Source organism: Actinia tenebrosa, unplaced genomic scaffold (genome assembly GCF_029948245.1).
Source record: "Actinia tenebrosa isolate PJP-AT-01 unplaced genomic scaffold, QUT_ActTen_1.0 PGA_scaffold7__59_contigs__length_16204524, whole genome shotgun sequence".
Classification (NCBI taxonomy): domain Eukaryota; kingdom Metazoa; phylum Cnidaria; class Anthozoa; order Actiniaria; family Actiniidae; genus Actinia; species Actinia tenebrosa.
Genome location: NW_028292584.1, coordinates 14,921,175 through 14,943,605, shown reverse-complemented (window position 1 = coordinate 14,943,605; position 22,431 = coordinate 14,921,175). Strand labels below are relative to the sequence as shown.

General features: G+C 36.7%; 3 protein-coding genes across 5 annotated transcripts; all 3 read left to right on the top strand.

Annotated features, from left to right (window-relative positions):
• Positions 1-330: 330 nt before the first annotated feature.
• Positions 331-6,626, top strand: LOC116299048 (uncharacterized). Its single transcript, XM_031707673.2, has 3 exons — positions 331-530; positions 2,140-2,246; positions 4,240-6,626. Exons 1-3 carry the CDS (start codon positions 425-427, stop codon positions 4,699-4,701), a joined length of 675 nt encoding a protein of 224 aa, XP_031563533.2. The 5' UTR covers positions 331-424; the 3' UTR covers positions 4,702-6,626.
• A 774-nt stretch (positions 6,627-7,400) lies between these two features.
• Positions 7,401-14,564, top strand: LOC116299049 (uncharacterized). Of its 2 annotated transcripts, none has more exons than XM_031707674.2 (4): positions 7,401-7,528; positions 10,004-10,110; positions 10,586-10,892; positions 14,340-14,564. In XM_031707674.2, exons 1-4 carry the CDS (start codon positions 7,429-7,431, stop codon positions 14,354-14,356), a joined length of 531 nt encoding a protein of 176 aa, XP_031563534.2. In that variant the 5' UTR covers positions 7,401-7,428; the 3' UTR covers positions 14,357-14,564. The 2 variants fall into 2 exon arrangements, with proteins under 2 accessions (XP_031563534.2, XP_031563536.2); XM_031707676.2 differs by lacking the exon at positions 14,340-14,564 and adding an exon at positions 12,941-13,934.
• A 2,473-nt stretch (positions 14,565-17,037) lies between these two features.
• LOC116299050 (uncharacterized) lies at positions 17,038-21,902 on the top strand. 2 transcript variants are annotated; one of them, XM_031707677.2, is made up of 4 exons: positions 17,038-17,199; positions 18,641-18,747; positions 18,910-19,228; positions 21,676-21,902. In XM_031707677.2, exons 1-4 carry the CDS (start codon positions 17,100-17,102, stop codon positions 21,690-21,692), a joined length of 543 nt encoding a protein of 180 aa, XP_031563537.1. In that variant the 5' UTR covers positions 17,038-17,099; the 3' UTR covers positions 21,693-21,902. The 2 variants fall into 2 exon arrangements, with proteins under 2 accessions (XP_031563537.1, XP_031563538.1); XM_031707678.2 differs by lacking the exon at positions 21,676-21,902 and adding an exon at positions 20,977-21,269.
• The last annotated feature ends 529 nt before the right edge of the window (positions 21,903-22,431 follow it).

Here is a 22,431-nt window from a genome sequence, read left to right as displayed (position 1 = left end):
TGAACGAGAAAGACGACGGAATGCGGGATCTCCAAAGCAGGCGCCCTTCGCTCATTCCCAGCCCCCCTCCCTTTCCTTCTCTTACGCGTGGAGGAATCTATTTTCCAAATCATAATTAATATTAACCAAACTAACAAGGTTGGCGGGTGAAAAGGCCCATTCAAGGACAATGTCGTAACATTTTGGTGACCGTTAGTTACACGCATGCAGAATTAATCTTGCATTAATCAAGTTTTGGTTCCTGTGTTGGCCATAATACTAGCCAATCGAAAGTGGTCTTATATTGATGTTACGCAAGCATCAAAAAACCTGTTTAAACCAGTTTGACTGCTAAAAATAATTTACACTGTCATCGGGATATCGATCGATCTGTTCTTCGAAGTATAGTCTTTTCTTTATTCTACGAGAGTTTTATATCATCAAAATGGAAGAAACTCTAGATAAAAACAAGCTTTACGTAGGAAATCTTCCATTCAAGACAACAGAGGATGATCTACGCATAAAATTTGAAAAGTTCGAGGTCGAAGACGGTGAGTGATTGAGATGAGATCTGAAAGACCTCGTGGTCTTCAAGTTCTAAAAAATCTGAAGATTAAAAACTAGATTTTTAGTCTTCGTTTATCTCTGATTGCTTTAAAAATATCTTATTTATCTATAAAGCATTCATTAGGACTATTTTTGACTTGTTTTGGTGTATTTGACTCATGAGTTTACTACGTTATTCACTGCCACGAGCTTTGAGCCTAGTCATTCGTATTCCTGTAAAGCTCATAAAGCGAAACTCAAAAATCCGTTGTATTACTAGTATTTGGGTTGAGCCAATAATACCAAACTTTATAGATACTTAAAGTTTGACGAGTTCACAGTATTGCTTGTTTTATTCTCTTTATAAAGATTGGATTGAAATTGGTTTCAGAGTTCTTAACTGATGGATGGATTGCATTGGCGCTTTCAAAGGCTGCGATTTCTTTGTTGGAAATTTGATTTTTTCTGATATTGTCTAGTTCAAAAAATTATCTATACCTCCCCTATTTACAGAGAGTTTCATGATGAAACGACTTATGGAATATTGACCCATCTCAAAATCATCTTGGATGTGGGGCTAACACGGAAATACAAAAGAAATACTAAGAATTCAATGGAGAAAAAGTGTGATTTATTTGGTATTTTCATGTTAGCCCCACATCCAAGATTATCTTGGGTCCATTTTGTCAAAGAAACAGTACTATTGCTTTTATGTGTGTTATACTTATCAAAGTTATAGTGGAGCAACTCTATAGCTCTTTTTATGACTGGTATGAGTTTGGGATGTCTGAATTCTGGCTTCGATCAATCAAAAAAAATCCTAACTTAGAACCATTGTAAATTTGATTGATGTAAAAAGGTACCACCTTTGGAGTTAACATTGTCTTGGTGGCAGAAACACACATGAATAGTGCTCTAACGAACCGGGACTGATGAACGAGCCATTCACTGACTTAAAAAGAATGAAATTAAGAAAGAATATACATAATTGTGCATTCTTGATGCCATTCAACATGCATTTGTTGCTTGCTTTGATTCTTTTCTTGCAGCATTTTTGATTTTACCCTGCCGGTATTGTTACCTGTGCATTCATGATAAATTCTGTGTCCAGTTGGCAACAAAAGTCATGGTCTATAAAATGTTATACTGCGAAATACATCAGCCTGTATTCCAACATGGAAATATTATACATTGTGCATTCATGATGTTTTCAGCAACTTAACCTTTTGCTTATGATATTGTCTGTTAATAAAAGAATATACCACGAAAACTATGATCTAACTGTTGATATCTACTAACATTGAATTATTGTACAGCGTGCATTCATGATGTGTTTGCTTGTATGATGAGATAGTTTCCTCTAATTCTGTTTGTATTTCAGTAGTCGTTGTTCAAAGTGTTCTAACTGAACTATAGATTGTGCATTGATGATAACTGTTTGTTAAATGACTCTGAAAGTGCTATCCTATAATTTTGACAGCTATAATCTGATGTATATCTGCACACTTAACCCCTAAGATCCAGTTTTCTTTCTTTTTTTGTTTTTTTTTTTTTTGTTAAATCGATGAATAAAAGAACTCCTCTGACTATATTTACATTAATTTTCATCTGCAGTCACCATTCTGAAAGACAAAGAAACAAATAGATCCCGAGGCTTTGGCTTTATTACTCTTTATAATGCTGAAAACGTTCCAATGGCTATTGAAGAGTGTAATGGAATGGTTAGTCTTAAATAAAATTACAAAATGGATTCTAATCAACTACATTTGCAGCCTACCGTGCAGTCGAATTCTGTTTTGAGTCGGTATGAACAAAATAAAATCTGCTGAACAGGTCTAAACAAGCTTTGAAAATCCACTTTGGTTGAATTTGATGTCAACTAAATTTTTTCCAAAATAGTCTTTTTTCTGGCGTTCAAACTTTTGGTCTGAATTTAAATTTCATTGCAATTTTTGATACATGTTGTTGCAGATTCTGACTTTTTCCAGTCTGTGATTTCATAATTCATAAGCTGATTAGATATTTTTCGTAAAGGAAATGATTGGTCTTATTTATTTATTTTGCTGAATACCATACTATGGCCTGAAAATTTTGTCAATAAAATGGCATGTCAGTTTGGAAGTCATACTAGATGTACAGTAAAATGAGATTAGAATTGAAGCTAAAAAATTAATAGAATCATGCTTGTTGAAGTTTGCCTGCTTGCAGATAGTTATTCAAAAATCCTGTCTCAAATCTTTGCTGCACGATGTTATGAATCCTATTGATGCTTACGATGTATAAACAATGATTGTTTGAGGTTATTTATGTGGTTCTACTGTTGAAAACCTTCGAGAGATGATTCCAGAGGCTCTGATAAGTGATATTATTGGCTTTGAGTTATCAATGAAGTAAAACTACAGAACACTTTTTGGAATTATTGTCTATACATGTATTGTTACATTGAGATATTTACTGATATCTCTTGGAACAGTGTTATTGAGGTTCTTTCTTGCATCCTATTTTAAGACCTTAAATTTCTTCCTTTGTTGTCAGCTATTACGTACATACACTTTGGTTTAGGAAAGTCAAATATTTCAAATATTCAATATTTCGAATAACTTATCTGACTTTTTCTGGATTCCATTCATTTAAAATAACCTCACTTTAATCAATTCAAAGACATCAACAAGGCTCACTGATATAGAGCATGGCTAACTCCCACATCAAAGCTTTAAACAACCTCTGGGCTGATCTAAGTCAGGGCACGGCTAACTCACAGATCGAACCCTGAAACAACCTCTGGACTGTTCTAAGTCAGGTCATGGCTAACTCACAGATTAAACCCTGAAACAACCTCTGGGCTGATCTAAGTCAAGGCACGGCTAACTCACAGATCGAACCCTGAAACAACCTCTGGGCTGATCCAAGTCAGAGCATGACTCATAGATTAAATTGGAATTAAGCTTGTTTTGGAGGGAGGAAAATTAACCAGAGAACCTGGAGAGAAGTCCTTTAACCAAGGGAGGGACCAAGTAAATTCTCCCCACATGTATGCTGAGTCCATGCGGATCCGAGACCCCATAAGTGAGAGGCTAGGGAACTACTACTACTGCACCACCCTTGATCCCCTGATTATTCACTTATTCACCCAAGGAAAGACAACGTTAAGGTGGAGATTCACTTTCCTTGAGTATCATGTATGGCAGCCATAACAGGAGGCACAAAAATAGCCTTTGCTCCTGGGAAACTGCATTCTTTCTCATGTAAATGAAGATCAAATTAGACCAGATTCAATCGTTCCTGCCTCCTGTCATGGCTGCCATCAAATGGCGCAAAACCTCTAATTCAAGATTAAAAAACATTTTATTTTTCTGCTTTGGCAATTTTACTTTTACTCCCAACTAACTTTTTAATCGATGAAAAGAAAACTTCTCAATGAAGGCTTGGATATTATAATAATAATATTAATTGCATGTGGCAACATCCATTCCTTTTTCTGTATTAGACAGTATTAGATTTATTTTTCATGACTGGCGACAAGCAACCATACAAAACGATACTTTTTAGTATGTACAGCCAGCATTTGTTGCAGAGGACACCATTGGGCAAGCATCATTTATTTGTCACTGTTTTTTTGTGGCAAATTGTTTCTCCTCTGCTATAGTGAGGTGTCCGTTTGCATTAAATTTACAGTCCATTTAGTTTTGAAATCGAAATCTCTTTTTTCAACAGGATTTCGAGGGACGACAATTAAAGGTTAGCAGAGCATCCAAAAGAGGGCGTGGTGGAGGCACGTACCAAAATAATCCTGACCGATCTGGTTATCGTACATACAGTGGATATAGTGCAGGAGGCGATGGAGGAGGATATGGGCAGTATGGTTCTGGAGCTGGGTTCAGCTCAGGCCGAGGAGGGTATGGCTCAGGTGGATATAGATCCGGTGGATACAACGCAGGAGCATATGGCTCGAGTGGAGGATTTGACTCAACTGGGTACAACGCTGGTTCTACTGGGTATGGATCAGGTGACATATTCAGTTCAGGGGGTACAGGATATGGTTTCAGTTCTGATGGAGGATGGCCAGCTGCTAGCACCGGTTATTATGGAGCATCAGGAGTTGGATATGGTCAAGGGTATGGTAGAGGTGGACGAGGTGGAGGTCGAGGTGGTGGTGGATGGGGTGGGAATCAGTAAACTAAACTTCTGGATAACATAAGGCCTTTGATCATCTAACAAACAAGTTGCATTCTGGTCTTACTTGGGTGCATACGACACCATACAAGGAATGGTGTTTGTACTTGGTACCCAAGCTAGACCAGAATGCACCATTGCTTTACTCTTGGAAAAGACCATTATATTTACTTTTTGTACCCAGGGATTTTTTCCCCATTTCAGATCATGTGTTATTCCCTTGTTGATTGATATTTCTTCGTTTACCAGTAACTTAATTTGAGATAAATAATAATAATATGAAAATTATAGAAAATCTTATTTTCAAGGGAGTGGACCTTGACCATACAGCACAATGTTTATTCCTATGGGAATCAACAATAGACTTTGTATATAAGCCCGAAGCGAGATGACGTTTTACCCCCGACTCTACACCATAATAGTTTTTAAAATTCTTTCATATTAAAATTTTTGATTCCTTAGAGAATACAGGAACAATAGTCATAATTGAAGAACAAAAGCAGTGTGAAAAGGATCATGGTCTAGAGACGGGGGTAAAACCTCATCTCGCTTCAGGCTTCTTCGCCATTTACAGACATCTAGTTTGAGCTTGAAAATAATGTATTGCTATTTTCTATGATAAAAAGTTTACCCACAATATTTGTTTAAACCTGTGTAATCTTATTTTTACTGGTTTGAAGGAGAGGCTACATTGGAGAAAATTTATAGTTAAGGCCATAATGACTGCCGCATGGAAAAGGACCATGTACTCGGTCTGAAATAAGGAAATTTATACCCTTATAGATTAAGTCAATTTCATAATGTCTACATTTGAAGTATTGTGTATGTAGTTAACTTGTAATGTCATGTTAGAATTCTAAGGAGTAATAATAGAGGTTTATGCCAGCAGCAATTTTAGATGGCAGAACAATTCAATGCCTTTGCTCTAAGGAATTGAATTCTTCTTTCTCATCTGAAACAATCATATTGTTCCCTGCTGTCTAACATGAATGCTGTAAACAGAGGATTCAGTAACCTTGGAATTAGGAGGCTCTTTTGACAAAACGATGCTGACGTGTTACTTTTGTTTTTAATCATTTATTGATGCAGTTGAAAGGGAAATAGCCAGCAGTAATAGGTGAAGTACCTTTCGATCAACTGCTGGTAGCCATCTTCTATTGAATCTCTACTTGAAGTGGTGGTGCAAAACCTGTAAAATATTATCATTAGACTAACCTTTAAAATGAATATGTTCAAGGTAGGAAAATAGTCTTGCTTGTAAGGCTGAACTGTAAGATGCAAGATAACAGGCATTGGCATAGCTAGGAAGGCAACCCCTCCAGTGCCCTACCCTCCGAAACAATTTACTAAACCTTTGGATATGGAAGAAAACTTTAAAGATTTAATGCGTACGCATGCTTGTGTTTTGGTAAATGGCACTTTGCCCTCCCCCTATGACTGAGAGCGTCTATTGTCGACCTTTTTAGCATGAGACATGTTTTGTCATTTAAGAGTCATTTTGTTTGCCTTATATAAGTAAATAATATTATTAGCATAAGCTATTGAACCAGAAACTGAAAACAAATCCGTACAAAAGACCATTTTAAAATGTGGTGTAAACAGTATATAACCATAAGATATTGAACTAAAATGCACAATACTCCAATTTAGAGTTCCGTTAGAGTGACCACGAATAATAGTTGCAAGTCGAGGCTGCAGTTTCCGTGCATAGCAAAACTATACTTTTTATCATGTGCAGAAACTTCAGCCTCAGCTTGGAACGAAACTTTAAAATGGAGTATTGTGTCCAACTGTAATTAATAGTGTTTTGATAATAACTTTATTATTTTAGTAACTCATAAGGATGTTGAATTATTTTTCTGATAAATGTTTTTGTAGTTGGGGCTTATTATGGTTATAGTTTATTAAAGGACTGCCAGATAACTTGATTGTATAGGAATCTTTCATTTGATACTATTATATATTATTTAAATGAAGATGAAAATATAAGGAAAAGTATGCATGACTGCTGCATGAAAAAAGTACATTGCATTTGAACTGGAAATCAAAATTGTTGTCAATATTGAGAACAAAAGAAAATAATAGATTTGTTTATGCACCTTTTTTTTTAATTATTTTATTTTATTTTATTTTTATCTCGTCTCAAATCATACATACACTGAATCAGATATGCGCCTATCAATGTCTTGCCCCAACGGGGGGAGCCTGAGCATACCCAGGGGCTATTGACATCTTTGAAAATAATTGTCAATGGGCCTCTCTTAAGGGCCGTATAAAAATGTTTTCGAGGGTTTTACTTTGAAAATGAAAAAAAAAAAGTGTCATAAAAGCCTAGCAACCCCTGTCATGGGCAGGGTTCTTACGTCATTTTATCAAGTTGTTATACGTGGAACTCACTCAGATTGGTCTCCAGAGGTATATATCAGGGGTACCTTGGGTGACATCCTTGAGCCTATGTTATTTTTAATGTGTTGTTCAAGAAAATATACGTACCCCACCATTGAGGAAATTTGGAAAAGGAACCCTGGCCTCCACCACCAGGAACTTCCAATTTTCTTGCATACAAACTCTGTAATGTTGTTCTTTCTTTGACTCCCCTCCAGAATTTCCAATTTTCTCAGTATCTGTAATAATAGCTTTTTTGGTATGGGTTTCCTGTGTCGGGAGTGAACGAATAAATAAATTAGCATAATTATCAGTCTTTACACGAGGCGAAGGAGTCGAGCAAATATGGCAGAAACAGAGTACAAGATTTACGTTGGAAACTTGAGCTACGACGTCGAAGACAAAGATTTAGAGGACCACTTCTCCAAATACAATGTAATTGAAGGTAAAGAGCGAAAAAGTTTGCAAGTTTTATGAACTTTTTGAGGTTTCTTTTTGGTGAAAGAAGAAAACCGCCTCGTGTAGCGTCTTTGTCAAAACTACTTGTTTTCTTAGCACTTTTATTTTTCAATTTCTTTCTATATTTAAATATACTCACCCGATAAAAAGCTTTATTTTGCCATCAGGTAGTTAATTTGTTTGTTTTTGAAATTATTTTTGGTATCTTTCGTGAGTTTTTTCCAACATTTTGCGTCGTCTAAGAACCTTCCAGTTCAAAATGGCGGCCAACCACAAACGACTTTCACGAGGCCAAAATGCCAGAAATATCCATCAATTTAATATATGAAGGCTAGTTATATTTTAATATGCACTAATTCAGGGATCTTTCAGGCTTTTTCAGACAAATAATTCTTTGAAAAAAGTTTTGCCTTTGGAAAATTGGGCATAACGTGAGTGACGCAGATAACACATCAACAAACGAAACGGAGCGGATAACGTACCGCGAAATAGAATTAAATTAATTATAAAAAATTAACAATAAAAGGCTTGGGGTAGATATGAGATTTTAAAGCTCTTTGAAAGAAGGCTTTTTTAGCCATGCTGCTTTTTCATTTTAATACAAATCTTTCATTTCTCGCGCGCTTATGCACTTGTCAATGTCTTGTCCCAGGGGAGGGACCCGAGCATACCTGGGGGATTTGACATTTTGCACTCTTTTAATTGTCAAATTCCCTGCCCTAGGGACAGTTAGTAATGCCAACTATCCCTTTCCCAGGAGTGAATGATGCTACGTTGAAATTCCTCAAACAAATTGTTCATTGAATATTTACCAACATTTATCACTACTGTACAAATAATTATTATTCGCGGTTGTTATTCGTATGTGATAAATATTCACTGAACAGACTCCCGTACGAATAACCACAGGTAGCCCAAGCTTGGTTTCTGTTGTGTCCTGTTATAAGGAAATGTATGGGGATTCATCAAAGATTTCAATAAAATCATCTAAATGTGAAATAAAGCCTCAAAATTTTACCCGATCATTGAAAAATAGCACTTCTTTCGCTCTGCGTGGTTATTTTTCTCGGTTCTATAGGGATGTGAGAGGAGGGTCATGACTAAAATTTGGCGCTGGAAAGAAAATTTGAAGACGTACGAGGTTTCAAAGACTCGTGATGGTTCGCTTTTGGGCCTCGAGTTTCCAACCTTCTCTTATTTCTTACTGGTGGGGGGAAAAATCTTAAAACTGGCTAAATTCAAAAAATAACCACGCAGAGCGAAAGAAGTGCTATTTTTCAATGATCGGGTAAAATTTCGAGGCTTTATTTCACATTTAGATGATTTTATTGAAATCTTTGATGAATCCCCCTACATTTCCTTATAACAGGACGCCACCGAAACCAAGCTTGGGCTACCTGTGGAATAACAACCGTGAATAATTCGTACGGGAGTCGTCAGAAATTCTATTGTGTGACATTTCCTGCCGTGACACTGACCCAGACTACATGAAAAAATTCTAGTGAGTTGCTCGCTACTGAGTACAGACTCGTCAAATAAAGTTTGAATCAAAATAACATAACTGACATGAATTGGCTAACTGGTCTAAACAAAATTATTGTCATTAAGTCGGAAAAGAATACAAAGTTCCTGAGAAAATCGATGAAATTTTTGACTCCCGTACAAATACAAATACAAGTCGCTGTACAGGTGACATACGAATACGCAGTCCGTATAATAGAAGTGGATGAAAAACATTTGCGTGTCTTCTGGGTAATTTTAAAGATGACGGATTTTCAAGATGGCGGCCAGCTAGATCCAGGCTTTTGAATGGCATCGTCAAAACATCCCCCACCATGGACACTCATGCTATGTCAAATATCGTGAAATTCCCAACCCCAGGGAAAGGAAAAAAGTTAAATTCCCCAGGTATGCCCAGGGTCACCCTCCTGGGGCAAGACATTGACAAGTGCATTATTGGTTATCCTTTATGATCTGTAAAAGGACAGACAAGTAAGCTGTCATCAAGCGTGCGCTCTTTCTGTTGGTTCTTTTGATCACTACAAAACGTTGAAGAAGTGCATGTCAGTGAATTTTTTGTGGTAAAAATAAACAAATCAAGGTCACTTTTCTATGGTATTTACTCTTATCGAACATGGAATGGTGACAGCATGTGTAAACTTTGCAGTCAAACCACTCGCTGAGCTTGTGGCTCCACTTGAGTTTGATTCATCTGATGACGCCATTCCTTGCTCGATTTGCTAAGTTTTCAGTTGAGCTTGCTGCTTGCTGAAATTCACTGGGAAAAAAAATTTTGACAGGGTACAAGTATTTTCTGTTTGGCATGTCAAACAAGTTAAACTTTCTGAATAACAAGATTTTAGCCTTGTGCAACAGCTTTTCTTTGAGAAAATAGTTTTTGGTGCTCACTGCTTGAATACGAAAAGAATTCTTATGTGACTTTATTCTGTTGTTTCCACAGCAAAAGTCATTTACGACAGAGACACTAGAGCCTCCAGGGGTTTTGGATTTGTAACAGTGGATTCTGCGGAAGACATGAGATCGGCATGTGAGGACTTAAACGACACAGTAAGTGATTGGGACATGTATTTTGTATCCTTGAGTTAAATCAATCAAATTTTCCGTTGGTATATTTGGTTTTAACCTTTTTTGAACACACTCAAACAGTGGTCTTGATGCTTTTACAGTAGAAAGTTCAAAAAGAATAATAGAGTAGAATAAAGAATAAATTAATTCCTTGGCTAGTGAATAAAAATATTTTGAGTTCAGATTTGAAAATGTTTTAGAGATGGTGGCAGTGGTCCATAGTTTAGGGGCGGCAACAGAAAAGGGTCAGTCACGAAATGAGATTGGATCTTGGAATTATCAGATTGTTTCTTTTACTGTAGTGAAGGCTGCGAGTAGGTTCATAAGGGTGGAGCAAGCTCATAATTGAGTTCTTTGTATGTAGTTAGCAATGGTGGTGACAGCTACTACAGCGGTGGTTAACCATCAAGTAGTGGTTATTGAAGTTTGTTTGTTTATTTGTTTGTTTATTTTTTAGGACTTTGAAGGACGAAAACTCATGGTGTCTGAAGCCAGAAGTAGAGGAAGTGGTGGCGGTGGAGGACGATATGGAGGTAGAGGACGTGGTGGAGGAGGAGGGTATGGAGGAAGAAGCTACGGCGGTGGTGGCGGTGGATACGGTGGTGGCGGAGGATACGGTGGTGGCAGTGGATATGGTGGTGGTCGTAGCGGTGGACACAGAGGTGGACGTGGTGGTGGTGGTGGGTACAGCAGCGGAGGAGGAGGAAGATATGGTGGAAGCAGTGGTGGTGACAGCTACTCCAGCGGCAGCAGTTACCAGCAAGGTATGGATAACAATAGACTACTTATAGGTCTTCCTTTGTATTTCCCCCCGTCTGCATGATGAGTTTCTCTCTATATTTGGTGAGTGCAAAAAGTGTTGAATGAAAATACAGGTAAACTGTACCCCAAGAATCAGGGATGTTATGTGTGGTAATTGCAAATGAGTCAGTCGAGCGAAGATTCGAGGCTGACAAGGCGGAAGCATTATAAAGCAGTTGCACAAAAAAGTTTTGCAGAAAAGAGCTTCAATCAATGTACTGTAATGTAACAATAGAACTCCAACTAAACCATCAGAGAATAATTTGCTTGTGACATCACTACAAAGTAATGCACTCTGTATTTATCAGCAAAGACATTAAACTGAATCATCGTTAGCATTGATTTGACAATTTCTGGAATTAGCTTTTCCATTTTCCAAAAATTGTCTAAGTTTGAAATTTTTTTTTTTTTGAATATTGTGCCAGTAATGCACTTTTGTAAAACTGAAGCGATAGATATGGGGGGAGTATAAGAACTGATCTGATTTGTCATCAACCAGTTTTTTTACACATAAGAATTTAATCTCACAAGTGATCTCAGATCAATCATGTTAATTTAAAATCTGGAAAACAAGGTTCCCCGTTCCCACTTTAGCGATAGCTATAACAAGTTCTTCTACTTAAAAATGTCCCGAGTTTTAAAATCCATTTTGAAGAACATGTGTCAAACCTGGAGGAGTGAAATTTTTTCCAAATGGAGCTCCTAAAGAAGCCTATTTGCAACACTGCTGGATTCTTTGAGCATTTCATAAGCTTTGAAGGACAATATTGATATATGGTTCTCCATTTAAAGTTTTGAAATCTAGCATAACAAGTTCTTCACTTTTTGCACTCACGGCTTGTGCTACAAAATCTATGACTAAAATTACCATAATGAGACAAAGGAAGGTCTAGAAGCAGTCAAAAATATTTGGATGTGTTTTAATTGTTGTCTTTATTATATTTGTGTTACTTCATTCGATGTACTTCATTCAATTTTGTGAGAGAGAAAATGGTTATCATTTTGTCATTCCATAATAACTGCTGTGTTTTGTGACTAAAGAATCATTGAATGTACAAGTTTAGCCTTGTTTAGGAGCTAATCATTTGCTTTTAAAAAGTCGGCTGTAATGTAAAAATTGTGCAAGTTGAAAACCAATCCTTTACTGCCAATTCAGGTCACATGACCAGTATTTCTCATGTTCGGACTTTCGGCGGCTTTATCTGTAATTCCAAATCTAGGCGCCAGCTACGCTCAAAATTTTGGCAATTCAAATTACTTTTAACTTAAAAAATTGAGATTTTCAAGCTAATTGTCAGCGATGTGGTTGGGAAGTGAATTCTTTTGGAAAACATTTCACAGTTCATAATGGTGGGTTCAAAACAGTTTTTTTTGAACATCAGTATCTGATTGGAGATTTGAAATCTAAATATGAAGTCTTAAAAGCTACGTTTTGCTTCCTGGAATTACTGGTCATGTGTGACGTGAATTAACTGTGACTAAATAATCGTTCGTACATGTTTAGCCTTTTTTAGGAGCTAATCATTTGCTTTTAAAAAGTCAACTGTAAAGTAAAGAATGTGCAAGTTGAATAATATTAATGCTTTGAAATCTCATATACTTTTAATGGTATCTGTGAATAGCTGACTATTAAATGAGGCTTAACCTTTTCAAATGAGTCGGTGGTCTCCAAAAAACAGTGGTATACATTGAATGTGAGACTGGTCTATTGACAGCATGTTGCTGTAAAATCTGGATATTGTGTACTTGAGTTTGTTCAACACTTTTCTTTGTCATTTCTTCATCTATTTCTTTTCTTTTCTCTTTCATATAAGTTTAATTGTTTGTTACGTCCAATGTCTAACCTTGGTCCACAATCCAGCTGAATTGGGAGTTAAAAAGTTCCCTTCAGTATACCTTTGCCTTACGGCAGTTGTATGTTTCCATGAGAATGGCAGCCCTTGTTATGCCTGGGTATACCTGGTTATACCTGAAATACTTTACCAGGCAAATATCCCTTATATTATTCCAGCCTAAATGGATGCCACATAAAGAGGATCATTTGCCTGGTGTTGACCTGAAGTCAGCTACTTACAGATAGCTGTATCAGATCACACAGTGTGTGCTGCTCCTTAAAGCCCTTGAAAAGTCCTTGATTTTAAGCGCACTTGAAAAACGTTATGATGATTTTAGCGAAACTACTTGAATTCACCTTTTCGGCGCTAGGCGTCACGTGGTATAAATTGTTTTAGATTGTGTTACGGTCACCAAAAAGTTTGGACATTGTCCTCGAATTTCCATACAAATGTACTGACTCTAAATGAACTATTTACTTGGTTAATGTTTAGTTAGTTCTCTAAATACAAGTAAATAATCATTTTTCTAGCTTGATTGAAGCTTTTCTTACTGCTGTTAAGATAGCTAACGAAAGAAATCTACCTAAATTTTCTCTTTAAAGTAAGTGAATTTGTATGGAAATTGTACAGTGACCGTAACACAATCCAAGCTAGCGCCAAAAAGGTGAATTTCTGCTTTGATCATTACTTGCATGGTTCTGAAATAGATCTAGTCCTCAGAAATTTAAATACAATATCAACCGGGCGTTAATTCCCTATAATGAAGGGTATCAACCAGACGTTAATTCCCTATAATGAAGGGGTACTGGAAACGACTCGGAAAATCGGCTTTGTGTAAACACCATGTAAAACCATGGCCTATTTAGCTGAGTATACAACTAGAAAAACCTCCTTTAAGCCCTTGAAAACCTCTTGAATGTCCTTCAATTTTAAGTGGATACAAGCAGGAACCCCGGATCAGTTTGCCATACTAAGCAATTATTATCCAGTTGTGCATTGTCTGTCTTCATATCGATAATAGATGATATTAAAAATGTGCAACGCAGGCAGAATATGTGATTATGGTAATCATGATGATTTATTATCTTGATAAATTAAATGATAATCATGAATTGTATATGTAAAGATCATTATTTTTTCTAATAAATAAAGGTTTTCTTGGCAGTGTAAGATATTTGTTTGGTGGTATTTGACCATGTCTTAATTTTTAACCTTGTCCACATGATCGAAAAGTGCTCAATATTCCTAGTACCTTGTTCTCTTATGTTACCAATTCCTGTTCAATCAACTTCATTGCCTATTCACTGTGAAAGCTTCGATAGTTTATTCGGCCTCTGTTATTAGTGGTTTTCTATTTGACCAATTCCTAATTTTGCTGTATATTGACCGGCCAGTTTTGCCATCTTCATTGTTGCTATTAAGTTTTTCTTGATCTGCTGGTATATTGTCCAAAACTACAAACATATTGACTGCTGGTACAAAAGTTGAATATTGAGCCTCTACGTTATCATATCCGAATTACAATTCCATGTTGCTCCATGTCCTAACGAAAAGCTCTTCTCTTTGTTTGTAAAGGCGGCCGAGACTGGTAATCTCTCACATTGGTCTAACTGCTATACCAGTCTAAGTTCCTGTTTCTGTCCGTGTGTCCATGATACAGTATCCATGAGTCGCAGTTACGTTCTCAAGAAAAGTACCATAGCACTTTGGCTGTTAATTTAGAAAAGAAAAAGAAAAAAAGCAATGTTTGATTTATTCTCTTTGTACACATAACAAGTTTTTATTAAATTGGTGTCTCAATACTGCCTCAGATGATCATTAAAGTAAAATTGAAGGGTTGTTAGCTTACAATTAGCTTAAAATTTAAGGGTTAGCTTAAACCTCGTAATCATGAAATCCTCACCCATCTCCTATTTTGAAAATGCAATCTTTTATTTATTTATTTTTTTTTTTGGTATTTTGTTATTTATTTTTAAGTGAGGTAGTTGCAGCAATTTTTTTCTGTTATGTGAAATTCAAAGCCTTAATTTATCAAACTTTAGGGAAGAATATACACCTTTTAGTATACAACCTAGACCTAATAGGATCCATATTCCAGTTGCTAAAGATTCATCAACTGCAATATTTACTGGAATTTTTAAGACCAACTCATCGGAAGCAAATGGCCGAAAGCTTTTGGGAGAGCTTACTTCTGAAGCCTTTAAAATAGTTATTTCTACTGTTGGGTGGTTCATCTGCTGTTTAATAGAGCAAGCTCTTGTTCTACTCTAAAACGTACACCCTTTTGATTGAAAGTTTTCATAAAAAAACAACTCTTGCAGTAATAGTCACCTTCACAGTTCTTGGTGCCATCTCGAAAGGTTGACTTACCTTTGTATCAAAGAAAGATGAACGGCGAGCTTGCAATGATTGAAACATGAATAATTGTCCAAAGGTGTTAAATAAAGGTCTCCATCATTGCAAGATCATCATTTGTCTTGGTTAGATGCAAAGGCATGGCTAAGGCTGCGCTCATAATGTATGACAGAGGGGGGGGGGGGGGGCAGGTGGAAATTTGAAATGTCCAGAATAATTCTTAACACCACCCCCCTTAAAGTCATGCAAAAAAAAAACGATCCCTCCTAAGCAAGGCTTGTAGCTTCCAAAAATTGTGCATCGCCCATTTTTCTGATAAAAATTTGTCCATCTCCCCCCTTTTTCCTCCCAAAATTTCCCTATCCCCCCTCAATAGTCCCCTTCACAGTTCCCTGTGCCATCTTGAAAGGTAGCCGTGTCTTTGCATAGAAGGGGGGGACTATTTCACCTGCCTCCAATCATCTGCCATACATTATGAACGCAGCCTAAAGATGTTGCAGGGAACTGTTGAAGGGACTTCTGATCATTTCAACATGATGAAAGATGACTTTGTTCAATTTTTGGATACTGGGCATGACCCCTGGGTGTGTTGTGTATGCCACTTTGTATGCGAAACTGGTATGGCTAACCTATATGACAGTCTTCACTGAAATCTTCACTTTAATTTTTGTTTAAGATACATCAATCATATTTTAATTTCCTACTAAAGAAAGAAAATGTCCCTAATAAGATATCTAAATCATCTTACGGCCGTTCTCATCACACGTGCCCTCTAGCGATTGTTTCTTTCGTGACGAAGGAGGTTTTGGTGGACGTCAATCACAAGGCGTTTCCATAACATCGTCGGAAAACAATGCTATAAGGGCACTTGCCATAGAATGTCATGGAAACGTCTTGATTGACGTCCACCAAAAGCTTCGTCATTGGGATGATCTATATTGGGGCACAGCTAACTTGCAGATGAAATCCTGAAACGAACCTCTAGGTTGATGAAAGTCGGGGCAAAGCTAACTCATAATTTGAACCCTGAAACAACCTCTGGGCTGAAGTCAGGGTATGGCTAACTCACAGAGCAAGTCAAGGCGAGGAAACGAGCATACATTTCTTCATGCCATTTGTGATACAGAGTAGGACTGGTAACTGGCAGGAAAATACATTTTGTTGGATCCTTTTAGATGAACTGCTGATCGCTCGGAAGAGTAACACAGATGAACTTTAAAGGTAAAACTATAGTTTTTACAGACTCGTATCCAGTCGCTTGTCTTGGCTTGTTGATAGACTCTTCCACAGTCTCTCGCTCGTCCGTTCCGTCTCCACGCTTAGAGACTGTAACGGTACGATGACCGAAAGGACTTATGGGTCCCGAAAACTTGGACCCAGCGTGCTTTGGGAACCAAAATACTCGTCCACAGTTTCTCTCGTTTCAATATTTTCAAGATGGCGGCGAAAACGAGAGAGACTGTGGACGAGTATTTTGGTTCCCAAAGCACGCTGGGTCCAAGTTTTTGGGACCCATAAGTCCTTTCGGTTATCGTACCGTTACAGTCTCTAAACGGACGAGCGAGAGACTGTGAAAGAGTCTAGGCTTGTTGATCTCGCGCTGTGGTTGAGAAGTATTTAGTGAGTTCCAGGTGCATCAGGGGAATGACGGAAGAGAAAAGCGAAGCGACGTCACTTTTTTTCTCTCCTTCCCAAAAGCCACCGCAAGCAAAATAAAGCGTGAAAAAAATGTAGGACTGGGTACGAGTCTAAGATGTCATAATCATGTTATGTAAACCTGAGCCAATGAAATAAGCCTATTTTATTCTCAATCAATGTAATAAGCATTTATCTCGTAATCTAAGCTAGCTTCCGGCGAAACTTAACTTTTTTCTTGGTTGTGGGTTTCCTGTGTCGGGAGTGAACGCACCCATGTGTTAACATAGTTTAGCATAATTATCAGTTTGGTCTTTTTACACGAGGCGAAGCAGTCGAGCAAATATGGCCGAGTCAGAGTACAAGATTTACGTCGGAAACTTGAGCTACGACGTCGAAGACAAAGATTTAGAGGATCACTTCTCCAAGTACAATGTAGTTGAAGGTAAAGAGAGAAAAATTTTGCAATTTTTATGGACTTTTTGAGGTTTTTTTTGGTGAAAGAAGAAAACCGCCTCGTGTGGCGTCTTTGTCAAAACTATACGTTTTCGAGTGCTTTGTTTTCAATTTCCTCCTACATTTAGTACTTTGGCGATAGAAAAAGCTATATTTTGCCATCAGGTAGTAAATTAGTTTGACTTTGAAGGTTTTCATAGTATTTGTGAAAGATTTTTTCAACATTTTGCGTCGTCAAAAAACCTTCCAATTCAAAATGGCGACCAACCACAAGCGACTTTCTCGAGGCCAAAATGCCAGAAATATCCGTCAATTGAATAAGGCTAGATTAAAAGGTTCTTTAGTTTTTTTAAACAAATAATTCTTTGTAAATGTATTTCTGTTTGAAAGCTTTTGAGTCGTTTGGGTAGAGCGTCGTCAGTGACGCAGATAAGTCTGCTCAAAACCAACGAAACGGAACGAATACTCAACCGAAAAATCTAAAAAAATCTTTTAAAAAATTAATAGAAATAAAATGCTTGAAAATAAGTATGAGATGTTAAAGCTCCTTAAAAAAGGCATTTTTTGGATATTCATTGCGAAATCTTGTTTTGTTGAGCGTCAGTGAAGCCATGCATATTGATGAAGCGAGATGTAGTTGATTGGCGTTTGTTAAAATAATATGCGCCGGCAAATGAAGTTGCATTCAGAATTTTTCATAACTTACCCTAAAGATATCTCAACATATCCTTGTTCAAACAATGAAATAAAGAATGAGAGTCACCGAATTCGTTTTTTTTTTTTCTTTGCTAAACGCTGAGCACCACCAAGTTTGCGCTAAGGCCACCTTAATTGTTATTAATGTGCCAACCAGACTATTGACTTCTTTAACAAAAGAAATCTTTTGTTTTATTGGTTGGCAAACTTGAATGACAAAAGGTTATTTGTTGTCGTCGTTTGTAAACAGTGAATATTGTTATTGCTGGGTTGCAAGCATTCCCAAGAGAGTTAAAAGACAAAAACATGGTTGCCATTGTGGTACTCTTAACAATGGATGCTAATGACAAATCTTTCGTAAGTGGTACCAACATGGTTGCGATGACGTAACGTGCAAACGAAGAATAGAGTAATACATCGAAGAAATGCAGAAAAAAATCATGGCCATCATTTCTGAACTAAAAGCATTTGTGTAAGAGTTAGTGTTAAGGTTTTATGGAACTTTCACCCTTTATTTAAATCACAATTTTTCGACTTATAAAAGTAAAAATCATTAATATGATTTTTACTTGGTATATGAAAAGAATAGATAAACTGTAAGTTCCATGTTTTTACTCCTATGTGCAGTGCAAAACAAGGGAAATACCTTATGTATTAGGTCAAAAATTCATTACTTCTTTGAGACATTTAAATGTCTATATTCTTATGTGACTATTCTGTTGTTGTTGCTACAGCCAGAGTTATTTACGACAGAGACAGTAGAACCTCCAGGGGTTTTGGGTTTGTAACGGTGGATTCTGCGGAAGACATGAGATCGGCATGTGAGGACTTAAACGACACAGTAAGTGATTTGCACATGTTTTTCGTATGCTTGAGTTAAATTAAACAAGTGTAAATCATTCAGTCGAGTAATATTTTAAACTTTTGATTGAAATATTTGGTTTTTTTTCCTTTACTTATTGGAATAGTAGTTATTTAGATTGTTTGTTTGTTTATTTATTAGGACTTTGAGGGACGAAAGATCAAAGTATCAGAAGCCACGAGTAAAGGAAGTGGAGGAGGTGGTGGTGGAGGACGGTATGGAGGTAGAGGACGTGGTGGCGGAGGATATGGAGGAAGAAGCTACGGCGGTGGTGGCGGAGGATACAGTGGTGGTGGTGGATACAGTGGTGGCGGTGGATACAGTGGTGGCGGTGGATACAGTGGTGGACGTAGCGGTGGATACAGAGGTGGACGTGGTGGTGGTGGTGGGTACAGTGGCGGAGGAGGAAGATATGGTGGTGACAGCTACTCCAGCGGCGGGGGTTACCAGCAAGGACACGGTATGAATATCAATAGACTGCTTATAGGTCTTCCTTTGTATTCCCCCCTGTATGTCTTATGAGTTTCTCTCTATATTTGGTGAGTGCAAAAAGTGTTGAATAAAAATACAGGTAAACTGTATTCCAACAATCTGGTAGAGTACAAACACTAAATGTGTGCAATAGTTATCACTATTTAGTGCATTCTGATTCTACTATTTTAAAATGAATATGTGTAAAACCTGGAGGAGCTGAGTAAGATCAAGATTTTTCCAAAGGAAGCTCCTAAAGAAGCCTATTTTCAACACTGTTGGATTCTTTGAGCATTTCATAAGCTTTGAAGGACAATATTGATAGTTGGTTCTCCATTTAAAGTTGTGAAATCTAGCATAACAAGTTCTTCACTTTTTGCACTCATGGCTTGTGCTACAAAATCTATGACTAAAATTACCATAATGAGACAAAGAAAGGTCTAGAAGCAGTCAAAAATATTTGGATGTGTTTTTATTGTTGTCTTTATTATATTTGTGTTGCTTCATTCAATGTATTTGAATTATGGGAGAAAAAAATGGCTCATTTTGTCATTCCGTAATAACTGCTGTGTTTTGTGACTAAAGAATCATTAAGGTGACTGCCTACTTTTGGAAATTGATTTAAGCTTTTTTTAAAACTTCGATTTTCCGAATTGAAATTTAATGCTGATTCCAAATCTGGAAAGAAAAATAGGGTGTCCCGAACTCGTTTTCAAGATAATCAGCATTTAATGGAAGCCTACGCACAAGCTTTTGGAGTAAAAATTGCGCCACCGGAAGTGATTAGAAAAAAATTAAGATGAATAAGATAATAGTTATTTGCAGACTATATGATTGCATGAATGAAGGCTAGTCAATCATTCTACAATATTACATGGATATTTTCGACAAAAAGACAGAGATACATTGATTTGTCATATTTTGTAGTTTCGGTGCTCTTAAAAAATCTCATAAAGTCGAACAAAAATCCCACTCAAAAATCTATTTTTTCACTTGTTCCTGATTTAAACTTTTCCTAAAATGTTGATATAACCTAGATTTTTAGGAGTTTTTTCGAATGAGCTATCAAAAAATATAGTCCCGTGCAAAATTTGAGGGTTTTGCCCTGTTGAAGCTCAAAACTCGTATGGTTCTTCAATAAAATCTTGTATGTTTTTCAGCGGTTTTTGAGCGCGCGCTCATCGTGGGCTCAATTCGAACGTTCAAAAGTAGGCAGCCACCTTAAATGTGCGAGTTTAGCCTTGTTTAGGAGCTAATCATTTGCATAAGCCAACTGTAATGTAAACAATGTGCAAGTTTAATAATATTGATGTTTTGAAATCTCACAGACTTTTAATGGTATCTGTGAATAGCTGACTTTTAAATGAGGCTAAACCTGTGCAAACGAGTTGGTGGTCTTCAAAAACAGTTAAATACATTGAATGTGAGACTGGTCTATTGACAGCATGTTGCTGTAAAATCTGGATATTGTGTACTTGAGTTTGTTCAACACTTTTCTTTGTCATTTCTTCATCTATTTGTTTTCTTTTCTTTTTTATATGAGTTTAATTGTTTGTCATGTCCAATGTCTAATCTTGGTCCACAATCCAGCTGAATTGGGACATAAAGTTCCCTCCAGTATACCTTTGCCTTGCGGCAGTTGTATGTTTCCATGAGAATGGCAGCCCTTGTTATGCCTGGGTATACCTGGTTATACCTGAAATACTTTACCAGGCAAATATCCCTTATATTTTCCAGCCTAAATGGATGCCACATAAAGAGGGTCTTTCGCCTGGTGTTGACCTGAAGTCAGCTACTTACAGATAGCTGTATCAGATCAGTTTGCCGTACTTAGCAAATCTTAACCACTTGTACATTGTCTGTCCTCATACCAAGGATAGATGGCATTAAACATGTACAACGCAGGCTGAATATGTGATTATGATAATCATTATGATTTATTATCTTAATAAATTTAATGATAATCATGAATTGTATATGTAAAGATCATTATTTTTCTAATAAATAAAGGTTTTCTCGGCAGCATAAAATATTTGTTTTGGTGGTATTTGACCATGTTTTTTTTTAACCTTGTCCACATGATCAAAAAGTGCTCAATATTCCTAGTACCTTGTTCTCTTATGTTACCAAATCCTGACCAATCAGATTCATTGCCTATTCACTGTGAAAGCTTCGATAGTTTATTAGGCCTCTGTTATCAGTGGTTTTCTATTTGACCAATTCCTAACCTATTTCGCTGTATATTGACCGGCCAGTTTTGCCATCTTCATTGTTGCTATTAAGTTTTTCTTGATCTGCTGGTATATTGTCCAAAACTACAAACATATTGACTGCTGGTACAAAAGTTGAATATTGAGCCTCTACGTTATCATATCCGAATTACAATTCCATGTTGCTCCATGTCCTAACGAAAAGCTCTTCTCTTTGTTTGTAAAGGCGGCCGAGACTGGTAATCTCTCACATTGGTCTAACTGCTATACCAGTCTAAGTTCCTGTTTCTGTCCGTGTGTCCATGATACAGTATCCATGAGTCGCAGTTACGTTCTCAAGAAAAGTACCATAGCACTTTGGCTGTTAATTTAGAAAAGAAAAAGGAAAAAAAAGCAATGTTTGATTTATTCTCTTTGTACACATAACAAGTTTTTATTAAATTGGTGTCTCAATACTGCCTCAGATGATCATTAAAGTAAAATTGAAGGGTTTGAATCCTCATCCATCTCCTGTTTTGAAAATGCATTCTCATTAGTTAATCTCTTTTTGTAAGATAGTTGAATCAATTTTTTTCTGTTCTAATATAGAATTCAAAACCTTGATTTATCGAAATTTAAGAAAAAAATATACACCTTTTTGTCTCATGATTGTTTGTCATAAACAAAATGGACATATTTATGGTTTCTCTCCTAGGCTTTTTTCCTTTTGCAAAGCAACTTTCCATATTTTATAATCTGGTTCTAAAAGTGTCTATTTTGCATCCAGGTTGCTGACATTGTTCTTGGGCTTTTTTCTCATTTATTATTTGCTTTTTTTCCCCAGCTTTTTTTTCCCAACCTTTTTTTTTCTGTTTCAAATATTACAGAACTTAAAATTGCTAATTATTTATCTTTATTTGTTTTTAAAAAAATGTTCTCCTAGGCCTGGCTTAACTATTTAGATTTTTTAAATATAAACTTATTTTAAACTTCCCAAGTCATA